Source organism: Mirounga angustirostris, unplaced genomic scaffold, assembly GCF_029215605.1.
Source record: "Mirounga angustirostris isolate CCGP_5_RB_7025 unplaced genomic scaffold, mMirAng1.0.hap1 SCAF_10, whole genome shotgun sequence".
NCBI lineage: Eukaryota > Metazoa > Chordata > Mammalia > Carnivora > Phocidae > Mirounga > Mirounga angustirostris.
In genome coordinates this window covers 21,383,075-21,398,595 of record NW_026991718.1, presented here as the reverse complement: position 1 = coordinate 21,398,595, position 15,521 = coordinate 21,383,075, and the positions used below count along the sequence as shown (strand labels likewise).

The following is a 15,521-nucleotide window of genomic DNA, read 5'->3' as shown; positions in this document are numbered from 1 at the left end:
AGGAAGCTCCAAAGAGGAGTGAAGATCTTTAAGATAGGAGGCAGAATTGATAGGACCTGGTGGTAGGTTGGAGGTTGGGAGAGAAGGAGAAATCATGAAGGACTCCCAAGTTTCTGACTGTATGACTCAGGGATGCATGGCGCTGCCAGTCCCTGAGATAGGGGAACTGGGAAGAGGAAGGTTTGAGGAGAAGGAAGATTCATTCTTAGACACATAGAGGGTAGCGTGGTCGCTGCTAATTGTGTTTTCTTAGATTCTGTGTCTACTTGGCATCCATGAATCACAGAGCCAAACTAACAGCCAAAGTTGACATCTCACCTGCAATCCAGAGCCCATACTCTGAGCTACTACTTTAATCTAATTCTCACTCAACAAACCAGTATTTCCCCTCTCCTAAAATCAACCCAGGGTCAGGTGTCAGATAACTAGGGACAGTTCCTATGTCCCAAAGCCTGCCTGAATGACTCCAACTAGCCAATCCTAAACTGTCTACCTTGCCTTGCCTTTCCCATTTAGCAGAGGCTGTGGCCTGTGCCTTCCCCCCTGGCTCCTTTCTGCCCTCTTACACTGGTGCCTCCCCCTGCCGTCCTGTGTGGTGAGCTGTGCCTCTCGTTTCTCGGGAACTGTAACATTAAATGTTTCTTTCAGTGGCATTGACCTCTCCATGTTGTCACTCAGTCACCTTTATAAATTAAAATCTAGGCACAAATTAGAGGATGTTCAATTCCTGAAGTAGTCTGGGGCTTGGAGATTAGAATTTGAGATTTGGTAGTCATCAGCATTTAAATGATATATTAGTTTGCAGGGTTGCCATAACAAAGTACTACATGCTGGCTGTCTTAAACAACAGACGTTTATTGTCTGACAGTTCTGGAGACTAGAAGTCCAAGGTTCAGAAAGATTGGCTCCTTCTGAGAGTTGTGAGGAAGCATCTGTTCCACACCTCTTCTCTAGCTTCTGGGGGTTTGCTGGCAATCTTTGGCATTCCTTGGCATGTAGAAGCTTCGTTCCAATCTCTGCCTGCGTCTTCACATGCTGTTCTCTGTGTGTGTGTGTGTGTGTGTGTGTGTGTGTGTGTGTGGACACCAGTCATATTGGAGTAGCATGGGCCAACATGACCTCATTTTCACTAATTATACCTGCAGTGACCCTATTTCCCCATAAGGTCACATTCTGAGGTATTGGGGGTTAGGATGACAACATATGACTTTTTGAGGGACTCAGTTCCACCCATAACAGATAGTGATGGAAACTACATGAACAGATGAACACATGAGCAGATGGGGAGTGAGGAGACAGCCCAGAGGACTCGGACACAAAGAAAATGAAGAAGAAATGCCAAGAGAAAGAATGGTGTTGCTGCAGCCAGTGGATACCATGATTCCAGCAGGTAGTATCCAGCAATGTCCACCATAGGAAGGAGGACAGGGTGACCTTGATGAGAGTCTGTTTGTCGTGATAGATGCTGATGGGAAGGAGCTGATGGAGAGGGAGAAGTTGAAGATTCTGAAGATTCTGGAAGAGTTGAAGTTATTCCTTTAAAGAACTAAGACCTTGGGCCAGTGGGTGAGGATGTAGTCTGAAGCGTAGGTGGAACCGATCACAGTGACGAAAGTAGGTGACACACCATTTTGACCGCAAAGCTACACTCTGTGCTGGCAAACGACTGCCACCATCGCCCTTAAGATGATCCTTTCCCAGGCCCTCCCCAACTGTGTCTCGTATGGAGCCACTTCTCAGTGATGCACACGGTCACCGCCACACAATGACACCTTCCCTGGAAACTGGCAGTCACGGCTGTCCCTTGAGCATCACAGACAACTCAGGAAGAGTTCCACCAGATACCCTGACACGTGTGCCACGAATGTCCTCTCCGGTCACACACCCAGTCATTCACACACCGGCCATACCCTCTCAGGGCCGTCTTGTCAGTCTGGATACAGCGTCCATACCCCTACCGTCGCGGGCGCCTCACACACAGCCAGCAGCCCCGGTCACACTAACAGCTGCAGGCTTGTCCTGCACATCTGGGGGCCGGCAGGCTGTGGCACCGTTAGCCCTGCCTCTCCTAAACAGCCGCGTCGCCATCGGCTCTTTGTCTCTGTGTCTCTAGACGTCCGTCTCTGTCTCTCTCACGGAGGCGCGCGCGCGCACACGCTCACCCACGCGCGCTCATACACACGCGCACACACGCGCGGGCACCGCGGGGACGAGCCCGGCGGGGCTGCGGGGGCTGCGGAGGGGGGCGGCCGCGGCCGCTGCGCACTCTGCCCGGGCCAGGGCGGCGGCCGGCGGGAGGGCGACGTGGAGCGGCCACGTGGAGCCGCCCGGGGGGAGGGCCCGGCGGCGGCGGCGGCGGCGGCGAGCCGAGGCGCGGCGGGCGCACAGCGTCGAGCCGCCGCGAAGCCGGACCCCAGCCCTCGTCGCGCCGCCGCAGGTGGGTCCGCGCTCCGGCCCGGGGCGGCCGGGCACCGGGCTGGGCGGGCGGGGGGCCGCCGCCGCCACCAAAGCCGGCGGGGACGCACGGGTCGCCGCGGGGCGGGACCGCGGGGCCGGGGCGCCCTCCCGGCGTCTGGGTCCCCGGGCTGCAGGCGCAGTCCCTCTGCGTCCCCCTGAGGCGCGGACGGGGCTGGAGCGGCGGCTCCCGCCTCGGGGCATCTCCCGGGAGGAGGTTCCCCCCGCCCAGCCCCCGGGTGAGTGGATAGAGGAAGGGGCTGGAAAGCGAATCCTGAGCTTCCTAGGTGTGATGAGGGGGTTCCACAATTCCCGACCCTTTGTCGCTCTGACATCCTGCGCGGGGGCTTGGGGGCTGGCGGGAGTTTGATCCTCATTTGACAGATGAAGAAAAGGGGGGCTGGGGAGGGGCCCCAGGTTATCACCCAGTTGGAAGTGGCAGGGTGGAGACCGGCTCTCAGGTGTGGGACCTTTTTGGCTGTAGAACCACTCTCTCTTCTTCTTTTAGGGGGCGGGGTCGTGTCCTGGGAGGCACAGGGGCACCAGAGGGATAAGTTAAGGGTTAGGATTTGGTTCAAAATAACTTTGGGACAGTGAGACTCAGCCAGAAACAGAATGGATGCCCTATGAGGTGCTAGACTCTTGACGTGGAAAGTCAAGCAAGGGCTGAATGGCCATTGACAGGGATGCTGTGGGAAAAGTTTTGCACTGGATGGGAGGCTACCCAAGATCAAAGGCCCCTGCCGCATCCTAGATTCTCTGGAAATCCTCAGATGCCAGTCATTTAACCTGCATTATCCCATTGCATCTTCCCCAGGCCCTTACAAGACAGATACTGTTATCCCAGGCTCAGAGAGGTTAAGACACCCGCCTGGATCACACTGTCAGAACCGAGAGGCAGGATCTGATCAGAGGTCTGACCCCAAGGCTGGGCTCTCCTCACTGCGCTGGTGTCAAGGCTCGAAGAAATTTGAGGCCTGAGAGTCATTGTGAATGTGAGTGTATGAATGTGAGTGTGTGTGAAGGATGTGAATAACTACTGAGTTACATCACAACTGTTAACTAAGAGTTGTGGTGGCTTTCAGGTGGTCATGAGGGTAAATTACATTTGTTCGCTTTATGGTTGTAGGAAATGATTAGGAACACATTTATTTGACAGGCAGTGGTTCAATAATGGCTTTATTTCTGTTGCTTACAAAAGCTTTTGTTAAGTGCTGAGAAATGTCTTAAGCGTGAACAAATCACATCACACCAACGTCATTACATGTTACTTGAGGTGCCTTAGCTTGACTACCTTTAAACAATAGAGGTGAGCCATACAGTTATTTAAGTCTGTGACATGAACTATAACCAGAATGCTCAGGTTGTCAGGAGAGCTCAGGGTATTCCAGGTAGAGGGTAGAACAGCTTGGGCAAAAGCACTGAAAAGTGAAAGTGAGAAGCACTTTGGGGGGACTCCAGTCACCCTTCTGTCGGAAGCTGAGTGTTAGTGTAATGGAGCACTGGAAGACGAATATAAAATGGTAACCTGAAAGCTGATTGTAGAAGGCCTTGAATGCCAAGGTGAGGACCGTGGGCTATAATAGAAATAGGGAGCCACTGAAGATTTTGGAGCAGTGGTGTTCTAGCTAAGGAAGATTAATGTGATGTGGGTATGGAGGGTTCTTTTTTTTTTAAGATTTATTTCTTTACTTGAGAGACCGAGAGCACACAGGGGGAAGATCAGAGGAAGAGGGAAGGAGAGAATCTCAAGCAGGCTCCATGCTCAGGACATGGGGCTCGATCTCACCACCCCGAGATCATGACCTGAGCCCAAACTGAGAGTCAAGATGCTTAACTGAGTGAGCTACCCAGGTGCCCCTGGAGGGTTCCTTAAGTGGAGAAGATACCAGAGGCAAAGGCAAGAGAGAGGCTACTACATTAATTTGTGCAAGAAGTAATTCATTATGCACTCACTATTATCTCATTGTGCAGATAAGGTAACTGAAGTCCAGTGAGGATAATTAACTTACCCAAGGTCACAGTCTTTTCAGCGTGGCAGCTTCGGGGACGCCAGACTTCTTCCGTGGCGGCTCAGGGCTCCCAGAGGTGCATATCTGCGCGTGGGGAGACAGAGCGAGAGAGAAGCAGAACCAGGTACAAGCTATGGCACCTTTTCTGACCCACACCTTTATTTCAGCTGTTGTTTAGAAGTGAGTGGCTAAGTCCAGATCGTATACAAGGAAAGGCAAATTAGACTTGGTCCTTTGTGGGAAGAAATGTCAAGGAATTTGTAGACCTGTTTTGCAAACCGGTGCATCTGGCCTAACGAGTGAGTAGATTAGTGGGATGTGAGGGGTGCTTCCCCTTTATGCCTGAATCGCTACCACCAGAGAGTCCTCTTTTAAAAGGCAACTGCTAGTGCATGAGAAGCCCGGATAATAGGTTTTGACAGCTCTGAGGGATTTAAATTACTCTAGCTCCTCCTGTAGGCCCCGGTCCTGGCAGTAAACAGATGGGGTGGGGGTGCAGGAAACAATCTGAGGGTGTCCAGGTGGGGAGCCCAGGGCGGTGGGTATGTGTGAAGCCACTGCAGAGCAGTCCAGAAAGACTCCTGGAGGGAAACGGGCATTATTGTACAGCCAAGCACTGTGCAAAATGTGTAGGGTGTGTAGGACCTCGTGTCATGGCACCTTACCACACCCCACGGAGGTGCTCTCTCCGGCCTCACACTGTAGATGGAGGACCTAAAACACCGAAGGCTCACAGTTCCAGAGCCAGGACTGGGATTCAGGCAGCCTGAGGTGAAGGCCCATACCCTTCCCCTGTAGGCTGTGCCACCTCTTCTTTAGTAATTCTGTGTTTTTCTGTCCCTCCCTCAATCATTGTCTAACATTTGTATCTTTTCTTACTTACATATTTGCAAGCTTTAAGAACAAAAAGGACAAATACTACTTTATATTATCATCTCACTTCTAAGATAGTGCCTCACACACAGTAGGTGCTTAATACATATTAAAGAAGTAAATCAACTTTATCTTCATTCTACAAACTTATATTTCTATTTGCCTTCCCTGCGGCTGCTCAACCTCTTGGTCTTTGTCAACAAAGGTCTTTGACATCTGGCTCAACCCAAGCTATCCTCTGTGGTATCTGGTCCCTGGGTCTCTACTTTCCAGCACTCTCCTTCTGGCTTCTTCTGGCCAGCTGGCCTTCTCAGCCATTACGTGCCTCTTCTTCCGCCTTAGAGACTGGAACCCTCAGCTGAATCCAGCCACCACCACCACCCCACCCCCCAAGAAACCCAGCAGCACTCTGGACATAAAGAACCAGGGCCCTCTGCCCCATTGACCTGTACCCTCCTTCAGCCATTACTTCCAGAACGCTCAGGCACCCTGTGTGCAGGGCCTTCTCCCTGATCCTCCTGGTTCAGGCACAGACGTCTGCAGTCTTGCATCTCTCCTCAATCCCCATGGGCTCTCTCTTGAGATTTCTGTCTTTCGCCCCCTGTTGAGGCAGGCTTCGGTAAGCTCCTCCCTCCCAAGAACCCAGGTAGTTTTGAACCCTACTTGCACTCCCCTAGTCCTCTCTCACTTGTCCTGTTGTACTTGACTTATGGTGTCTCTCGTGATGCAGAAGTTTAAACCTTTGATATATTCACATCTATTTTTTCCTTTAAAACTTAAGAGTTTGCAATATTTATCATTTAAAAAAAAATTTATTTGAGAGCGAGAGAGCAGGGGGTTGGGCACAGGGAGAGAGAGAAAGGGAGAAGCAGACTCCCCACCAAGCTCAGAGCCCGATGCAGGGGGGTGGGGTGTCCCCCCCCCCCCCCCCCGCCAACCCCAGACCCTGAGACCATGACCTGAGCTGAAACCAAGAGTCAGGCACACAACCGACTGAGCCACCCAGGCGCTCTGCCATATTTATAACATTTCTAATTGCTCCATCATGTAATGTGATTTGCTTAGCCCCTGCCTCAATGTTAGCCATTCAGGTTGATTATGTTTCTTTCACTAATATGGATAGCACCGTTATAAATATCTTTATAATTTCTTTTCCATATGAGTTCCTCCCGATGTAATCCTCAGGATGGTATCATTGGGTCAGAGTTTCATGGCAATTACTGCACCTTTGCAGATTGCTCTCTAGAAACGTTTCAGGTTTGTAGTCCCTCAAACAATAGAGGTTAATCCTCACTGATTCAATTTCTTTAATGGTTATAGGACTATTAAGATTTGCTATTTCAAAAAAAAAAAAGATTTGCTATTTCTTCCTCCATCAGTTTTGCTATTAAGTTTTTCTAGGAAATTAACTCTGACCTCTGAGTTTTCAAATTTCTGCGATTTCTGAAGTTATGTCCCCATGTTCATTGCTAATGTTCTTTATTTGTGCCTTTTCTCGTTCTTAATGCGAGTTGTCAGAGGTTTGTCTATTTTATTAGTCCTTTTAAAGAAACACCAGTATCTGGCTTTGTTGCTCTTCTCTATTATATTCCCAATCTCTGCCATTTTTTATTTTTTATTTCTATAAGTTTCTTCTATTTTACTGCCTTATTGAGTTGGAAGCTTAACTCATGAACTTTTGGCCCTTTCTTCTAATATATGCTTTTAAGTCAGTCCACGTTCCCTCTGGCTACCTATCTTGTTTTCATGCATATTTTCCCAGTATCATCCGATTCTAAGTATTTAACAGTTTCCATTATGATATTCTTCTCTGATCCACATGCAGGTATACCCTTTAATTTCCATATATGTGAGTTTTTTGCATCATTTTTGTTATTCGTTTCTATGTAATTACATGTCAGTCATATAATATAGTGTGAGACAGATTCTTTGATATTCACTGAGCCATGTGCTCTGGCCCATTACTTGTCAGTTTTTATAAATATTCCACATGCATTGAGAAGAATATGTATTTGCTAAGGGACTGAAGTGGGGGGGGGTCTCTCATTTGTTCATTAGCTCAGGCATATTAAGTGCTTTATTCAACGTACTACATTCTTACTCATTTTCAGTCTGCTTAATCTTTCAAATACTGAATGAGGTATGTTAAATTCTCCCACCATGATGGCAGATTAGACTTTTCTCCTTGTAGTTCTGCTAGTTTTTTTTTTAAGATTTTATTTTTTTAGAGCAGTTTTAGGTTCACAGCAAAATTGAGAGGGATGTACAGAGATTTCCTATATACCTCTGTGCCCCCCACACACATGCACTGCTCCCCCATTCTCAACATCCCAGACCAGAGTGTACATTCGTGACAACTGGATGAACCTACACTGACACATCATCACTCAAAGTCCATAGTTTACAGTAGGGTTCATTCTTGTACATTCTGTGGGTTTGGACAAATGTGTAATGACATGTCTCCATCATTATAGTATCATAGAGAGTAGTTTCACTGCCCTAAAATCTTCTGTGCTCCACCTCTTCATCCCTTCCACCCCAACCCCTAGCAACCACTGATTTTTTGACTGTCTCCACAGTTTTGCCTTTTCCAGAATGTCATATCGTTGGAATCATACAGTGCATAGCCTTTTCAGATTGGCTTCTTTCACTTAGTAATATTCATTTAAATTCCTCTAGGTCTTTTCATGGCTTGATAGCTCATTTCTTTTTATCACTAATATTCCATTGTCTGAATATACCACAGTTTATTTCCCCTTCCACTATTGAAGGACATCTTGGTTGCTTTCGAGTTTTTGCAATTATGAATAAAGCTGCTATAAACATCTATGTGCAGGTTTTTCTGTGGACAGGATTTTTCAGCTCCTCTCAGTAAATATGAAGGAGTGCAATTGCTGGATTTGCTGGATTGTATGGTAAGAATACGGTTAGCTTCATACGAAACTTGCCTAAGTGTCTTCCGAAGTGGCTACGCCATTTTGCATTCCCACCAGCAATGAATGAGAGTTCCTGCTGCTTCACCTCCTTGCCAGTGTTTAGTGTGGTGAGTGTCCTGGATTTTGGCCATTCTAATAGGTGTGTTGTGTTATGCCAGTTTTTATTTTAGATGTTTTGGGCTATGTTATTAGACATATACAAGTTCAGAACTATGATCTCTTCCCAGGGGATTAAATTTTTATGAATTTTGTAATGACATTCTTTTATCTATGATAATGCCTTTCATCGTCACATCTAGTCTAATGCCAATAAAGCTATACTAGCTTTCTTTCGTCTATTATTGCCTTTTTAAAATTGCTTTATATATCCTTCTTCCATCCTTTTGCTTTCAACGTGTGTCTATACTTTTTAGGTTCATCTCCTGAAAATTACATATAACTGTATTTTGTTTTGTATACATTTTGGCAATTTCTGTTTCTTAACTGATCAATTTAAAGATTTTATAGTTATGACCACTGATAAACTTAGATATATTTTTACCATCTTATTTTATGCTTTCTATTTGCCTTCCTTTTTAATTTTTTAAGTTTCTCTATTCTCTTTTCTGCCTTCCTTTGAAGTCATTTAAAAAAAATTTCCATTCGGGGCGCCTGGGTGGCTCAGTCGTTAAGCATCTGCCTTCGGCTCAGGTCATGATCCCAGTGTCCTGGGATCCAGCCCTGCATCGCATCGGGCTCCCTGCTCAGCGGGAAGCCTGCTTCTCTCTCTCCCTCTCCCACTCCCCCTGCTTGTGTTCCCTCTCTCTCTGTGTCTCTCTCTGTCAAAAAAATAAAATCTTTAAAAAAAATAAATAAATAAATCTACATTAAAAAAATATTCCACTCATTTTTTTCTCTGCTGGTTTGAGGTCATACATACCATTTTTTTTTTTAGTGGTTATCCTTAAGACCTTTACATGCATATTTAACAAAGTTGCTCAGTATGTCTACTCTCTTCCCAAACAACCATCCTCACCTTACATCTTAATGTTGTCCAATATTGTAGCTCAGTCCACCTTTTTTTGCTTCCTATATTAACATAATTATCAATCTATGTTTGTTTCTATTTTCCCAAATACTTTCTGATTTTTTTTCTGCTCACCATATTTCCTTGTATTTCACACCCTTCTGGGATCATTTTCCTTTTTCCTGCAATAGATCCCTTAGAATTTCCTTTAATGGAGGAATGTTGGTGGCAAATTCTCTAATCTGTTGTTTATTAAAACTTTTTGTTTCACCTCATTCTTGGAAGATAATTTTGCTGAGACTAGAATTCTAGAATGGCAGTTCTCCCTCCCCACCACTCCCCCTTCTCAATGTGTTAAAATACTATAGTAGTACTGTCATCTGGAATCACTGTTGCTGTTGAGAAATCAACTGTCAGTCTAATTGTCCTTTTGGGGGATTTGTCTTTTCTTTCTGACAGCTTTTAAGATCTTCTCTTTTTCTTGGTATTCTATAGTTTCAGAACAGCTCTGGGTGTGTATCCTGTTTATTTAATTTTCCTTGGATTGTTGGGCTTCCTGGGTTAGAGTATTAGTGTTTTGTAATAGATTGGAAAAATCTCAACTGTTATATCTTAGAACACTGCTTCGATCCAGTTTTCTCTGGTATCTCCTCCATCTTCCATGCTGCTTAACCTGTATTTTATATTTTCTGTCTTTGGCTCAACGAACTATCTTCTGGATAATTTGTTCATTAATTCTCACATCGTCTGAGTCTAATGCTTACTGTTTGCATTTTAAAATCAATCTTTTCATTATGTTTGTGTAAGTTATATTTGGTTCTTCTTCAAATCTTCTTGGTCATTTTTATGCTTATATTCCTTTCCCATAGTTTCAAGCTTCTCTTTAATGTCTTGAAACATATTAAATATACTTTATGTTCTCTGTATGATAATTCCCATGTCTTTAATTTGCAAGTCTGGTTTTACCCGCTATTGGTTAGCTGGCTCTCACTCACAGTGTCTTATTTCCTTGCATGTTTATGACTTTCTGGCTGTGAGGGCATGCTCCATGACACTTTACCAATGGAATTTCTTTGAGGCCTGGATTGGAGTTGTGTTTCTCGGACAAGATGTATATTTTCCTCTACTAGTTGACTGGAGGTACTCTCAACCAGGTACCACTTAATATATAAATGATCTGCTTTAGGTTCTTGAACCACAGAGGTAGCTTAGTTCAGGTCTTGCACCCACAGTAGAGCAAGCTTCTTACAAATTCTCAGGGAAGACTTTATCCCTTCCACCCAGCACCAAGGTCAAGACAGGCGAGATTTGTGCTGCCCTTCTTTGTGGCACATTTACTTTTTGTTCACCCTTATGATTGGGTCGGGCTGTTTGAATCCCAGCTTTAGGTAGGGAATCTCCTACTAGTCTCCTCACACTGGGTGGGTCCAGGCCTTATCTCTGGGCTCCTCTGTTGCACCAAGCGCCCAGACTGATACTGCAGACTCACCCGGGTTTGGTTTGGCAGACAAGGCAAAAGCTGACTTCAAGCTCATTTCCCCCCGAGGATTACTATTTTCACTGTGCTTTCGTACTCAGAATTTCTTACTTTCTTGCCAACTCAATGCATTTGAAAAGATACGTTCTATTTTTATTCAGCTTTGGAATGACTTTTCATTGGGACATTTACTATGATACGCCCAGACATGGAGGTTTGGATATTTTTCTAGAAGACCCTTTCACTGAGATGTATCCACGGCAGTTGGACCTCTGAGGGCCCCCAGTTGATGATATGGGGATCTCAGTTCCAACTCCCTCCCTCGGATGGGCCCAAGACTTGTTTTCTCTCTTGGGTGCAACAACCGGAGCTCAAGGATCTGTATTGCAGCCAATGTTCATGAACACCTTTAGGGGAGCAGTGGCTTCAATACCCATTTGGCTACTGCAGATTACGGACACCAATCAACTGTGTAGACTAATGATATCTATTGGGGCCACGTATGCAGAGAAAACTGAAGACAGTTTCTTTTTTTTTTTTTAATATTTTACTTATTCGAGAGAGAGAGCACAAGCAGGGGGGAGTGGTAGAGTGAGAGGGAGAAGCAGACTCCCCGATGAGCAGAGAGCCCCATATGGGGCTCAATCCCAAGACCCCGGGATCACGACCTGAGCCAAAGGCAGACACCCAACCGACTGAGCCACCCAGGTGCCCTAAAGACAGTTTCTATGCCTCTCGGTAGCTTCACCTTCTTGTAGACTTCCATGTTTTGTTGCTTCTTCCTCAAGGCGGGTCTGCTTGCACAGCTACAGCTGGCCTCCCACATGCATCTTCCCATGGGCCGGATGCTCCCCTGCCCTACCCCACCTCTCTGAAGCTGTTGATGTCCAGCCTAGCAGTGCTTCTGCACCTTGTTAGAGCCATGGAGCTCTTTGAGAATCTGATGAAAGCTACAGACATTTCCCCAGGAGACTTCCGTGCCAGCCAGAATGTCCAAGACCATGACAGGTTCCTGATCCTCTGCACCTGATGATTTATCTTCCTAGATATGGGGATGGGGTCTCAGGCCTCAACTGTGGTGGGTGTGTGCTTCCTTAGGAATTCGTTATGATAACGTACATCCCACCTGGGACTAGTCAAGTAAGCTTCATGCTCTGTGCTTCTGACTTATCCTTTCTCTGACTGTTTTCATATAACCAAGTGCTTGCATTGCCAATGGGCCTGCACAGTGTAGGTCTAAAGGGAAGCTTTTGTTTTTTCTTTTCTATTGGGATTTCCCAAGAGAAAGGAATAGGTCCTGGGGCCACCGTTGGTTTGACTCTGATTTGTTTCAATCCTTACCTGAGTTTAGATCTGTTTCAAGGAGTCTGAGCCTTTACCGATTTGCTCTTGGCTGAGTTTTAATAAATACAGGCTAATAATCTGCCTCTGTGTAAGTCATGGTCTTTTTGTGACCCTCTGCATTTCTGATTTGGCCTTTTTCTTAACGTCTCGGAGCTAGTTTCCATCTGCAAAGTGAGGGACTGGACTGGAGTAGATGTACTTGAACTGCACTTCTCCGAGCGCCTCGGACTAGGGGGGCGAGGATATGGTTGGGGGATGGGCAGGGCACTTCAGTGGGGTTGGGGGTGATGGGTGTGGGGAGGGGCTCCTGCCCTCAGAGCTGCTTCCACCACAGCAGGTCTGATTTACGTGCTTTACACACCGGGTCCGGAGTAAGATCTGTTTTGGACAAATTCCACAGGGGATGGCTGATGTCTATGCGGGCCTCCTCCCTGAGCAGGAGTCCTGTCACCTGGCTGCAGGTGGAGGCAGGGAGCGAAGGCGCGCCTGTCTAACCCTCCCATCCCCCCACTCTGTGGCAGACCTCCCTCCCCCTTGACTCCCTGACTCTGTTCCTAGTTCCAGTTCCAGCAGGGATGTTGTTACCTTTGGCAATGAGAATGTTAGTGCTGCTGCCCCTGAGCCCGGCCGCGCCCAAGGATGGAACCGTGAGGTAATGGGCCTCAGCGGGCAGGGCCATAGGCTGGGATATGGAGAGTCTCTGGAGAATCTGAGGTGTGCTGGGCCCCTGTGGGAGGCAGGAGCCTGGGGTGTATGCTCCCTGAGCTCCGTATCCGCCCCCCTCCCCCAGTTACTGCCATCTCTGTGCCCGTAGGGGCACCCTCCGCAGAGCGGGCACCCGGTGCACCTTTGCTGGGATCAGCTCATCGGGGATCCGGGGACTCCGTTCCAATGGGGTGTGAAGCTTGGGAGGAAGCTGCGCTTCCCTTCTCAAGACCTTATGTGGGAATGCCAGAGCCTTGGAGATCATTAGCAGACCCATTCGGGGTTGTGTGCCCAGCCGTCTCAGGGGTGCCCGTGTGAGGAGCACACCGCGGGTCCGCGGGCTGGGTTGGGGGACAGATACAGGGAGAGCAGCAAGGCTGGCCGCGGGGCAAAGGCTGCTGCCGAGGCTCCTGCCAGCCATCTGGCCCACAGGTCTGGACCGATCTGGGCAAACAGGCAGCCCCGTCCAGAACTGGGAGCAAATCTTGGGCTTGGAGGACTGAGAAGGAGAGCCTGAGCCGATCAAAACTCCAAAACCAACATCTACGCCCTCAGCTTGCGCCATGGAGCAAATCCAGTCTGCGGAAACCTGGGCAGTGCCTCGGGGCTGAGCCACAGACCTGCCCCTCGGGCCCGGCCCCAGAGCAGAGGGGTGACTGCGAGCCCCGCTGTCCGGACACCCACTCACTGTTTTCTTGGGTCTCCAACTTGTATCTACTAGGTGTGGCCTCATCTGGCCTCTGTCTAACCAGGTGCTTTATTTATCCCTTAACGTCTAAGTTAGGAATCTGTAAAAACAGTCTGAGGGAGTCAGGTTCTGCTTCTAAGACCAGAAGGGCCTCCTCCCCACAAGGTGTTTGGGAATTTGAGAGAACAACGCCCTTTGGGTCTGGGGAGATAACTCTGCCAGGAGCTTGAGGGGGGAAGGCTGGTAGGCCGGATCCTCAGGGAGGCTCTTGGCAAGCCTGGCCCTTCTCTTCCTCCTCCAGCCTGGACCCCGAGGTGCAGCAGCTGCCCCTGTCCAACCCCTTCCAGCCAGGCCAGGAGCAGCTTCGGTGAGTGGGCTGGGCGGGGGTTGGGGGGGGTGGGCCTGGGTCCGCACACTGGCCTCTCCGGGCTTACTTTCCCCGTTTCTGCCAGGCTTCTGCAGAACTACCTACAGGGACTGGAGAGAATGGAAAAGGAGCTGGAACACATGAGCCGGGAGCAGGGTGAGGGGCTGGGCCCCGGGGCCAGCGGGCAGGGGGCTCAGGGGCAGCAGAGCCGAGACTGACCCCGGGCTGTCAGTTGTCCCCTGCCTCCTCCACCTGTTCCTGGTGCCTCTTCTGATCTGGCTTCTCCTCCTTAGTTCTCCTCTACCTCTTTGCCCTCCACGACTATGACCAGAGTGGACAGCTGGACGGCCTGGAGCTGTTGTCCATGTTAACTGCAGCTCTGGCGCCCGAAGCTGCTGATTTTCCTATCGCCAACCCGGTAAGCCCTGCTGGCCGGGGGGCCCCTTCTCCCACGAAGGAGACTCAGCTTCTTGGGGCTTTAGTCTTTTTCATCATGGCTCTTTTGATGAATCCACGATAAAAGAAGTGCCCTGAGCCTGCCTGGCAGGGACGTGGGGAGGTGTTGGGAGGGTCAGGGCTCCTGGGAACAGCTCTGTCTGCTGCAGACTCTCCAGCAAACGTGTGCTTCCACAGGTGATCCTGGTAGTGGACAAGGTGCTCGAGACCCAGGACCTGAATGGGGATGGGCTCATGACCCCTGCAGAGCTTATCAACTTCCCAGGAGAGGCCCCCAGGCACACAGAGCCCAAAGAGCCCCCGGAGCCACAAGATGTTGGGAGGCAGTCCCCGTTAGCTAAAAGCCCGTCCAGACAAGAGCTGCAGGGAGCCCTGGGTCCCAGAGAAGATGGGGCACAGGTAGAGGCCACAAGGGAGTCCTTGGAGCCTGTACAGGAGGCTGGGGGACAGGCAGAGGCTGAAAGAGAAGCCCGAGGCCCTAGAGCAGAGGCTGCGGGCCAGGAAGAGGCCAGCGACGCTGGAAAGGACGCAGAGGAGCATCCAGGGGAAACACTGGAGTCCAGGAACACCCAAAATGAGTTTGAAGTTCATGTTATTCAACTGGAGAATGATGAGATATGAACCTTGAGGCTAGAGATTTGCACCCCTAGAAGTCTCAGCACCAGAACATAAGCCCCAAAGAGTGGGCTGTGTATGCTGGGTGTATGTCCGCTTCCTGGCCCCCGGAGGGGCAGGTCTTTCTGTGCAGCTCAGGGAGACCCGAAGTTGAGGGGGCAGCTTTGGGGCCCAGATAACCAATAAAGAACTGAATGAACTCATCTGCTTGGGCCATCTACTTACTGGTTTGGCCGGTCTGGCCTCAGGGACACAGGGGGTTGGGGACTGCACAGGCTTCTGGGAGGGGCTTCGGCTTCCCCCGTGTTCCCAGAGGGTGCTGAGACAGCAGGGGACAGCACCAGGGCCCAGCTGCAGACAAGCTGGGGAAGAGAGCGCAGCCTCTCGCTGGGGCCCAAATGCCCCTCTTCCCCCTCCCCTGGGGTTCAGACACCCAGGACCCTCCTGCAGCTCCGAGCCGGTCCTCCCCACCACCCTGTAGGTGCCCTCCCCGTAATATTAACAAGAACGGCCATTTACTGAGAGCCGAGTACACACCAGGCATCATGCTGGGCATTTTCTCCATTGTCTGATTGTATCCTCACGATA

General features: G+C 49.1%; 1 protein-coding gene across 5 annotated transcripts; it reads left to right on the top strand.

Moving 5' to 3' along the window:
• Nucleotides 1-1,744: 1,744 nt before the first annotated feature.
• Nucleotides 1,745-15,136, top strand: CGREF1 (cell growth regulator with EF-hand domain 1). Of its 5 annotated transcripts, none has more exons than XM_064571988.1 (7): nucleotides 2,299-2,437; nucleotides 4,429-4,590; nucleotides 12,661-12,754; nucleotides 13,797-13,862; nucleotides 13,948-14,018; nucleotides 14,156-14,280; nucleotides 14,496-15,136. In XM_064571988.1, the coding sequence occupies exons 3-7, from the start codon at nucleotides 12,678-12,680 to the stop codon at nucleotides 14,937-14,939; spliced, it is 783 nt and encodes a 260-aa protein (XP_064428058.1). In that variant the 5' UTR covers nucleotides 2,299-2,437; nucleotides 4,429-4,590; nucleotides 12,661-12,677; the 3' UTR covers nucleotides 14,940-15,136. The 5 variants fall into 5 exon arrangements, with proteins under 5 accessions (XP_064428057.1, XP_064428058.1, XP_064428059.1 ...); XM_064571989.1 differs by having other exon boundaries at nucleotides 2,418-2,437; nucleotides 4,479-4,590; XM_064571990.1 differs by lacking the exon at nucleotides 2,299-2,437 and adding an exon at nucleotides 3,429-3,449 and having other exon boundaries at nucleotides 4,479-4,590.
• The last annotated feature ends 385 nt before the right edge of the window (nucleotides 15,137-15,521 follow it).

Coding starts and splice junctions, on each gene's coding strand:
- CGREF1 (XM_045884257.3), top strand. Junction 13,863..13,947: donor CCAGGCCAGGAGCAGCTTCG/GTGAGTGGGCTG, acceptor CGTTTCTGCCAG/GCTTCTGCAGAACTACCTAC. Junction 14,281..14,495: donor ATTTTCCTATCGCCAACCCG/GTAAGCCCTGCT, acceptor GTGCTTCCACAG/GTGATCCTGGTAGTGGACAA.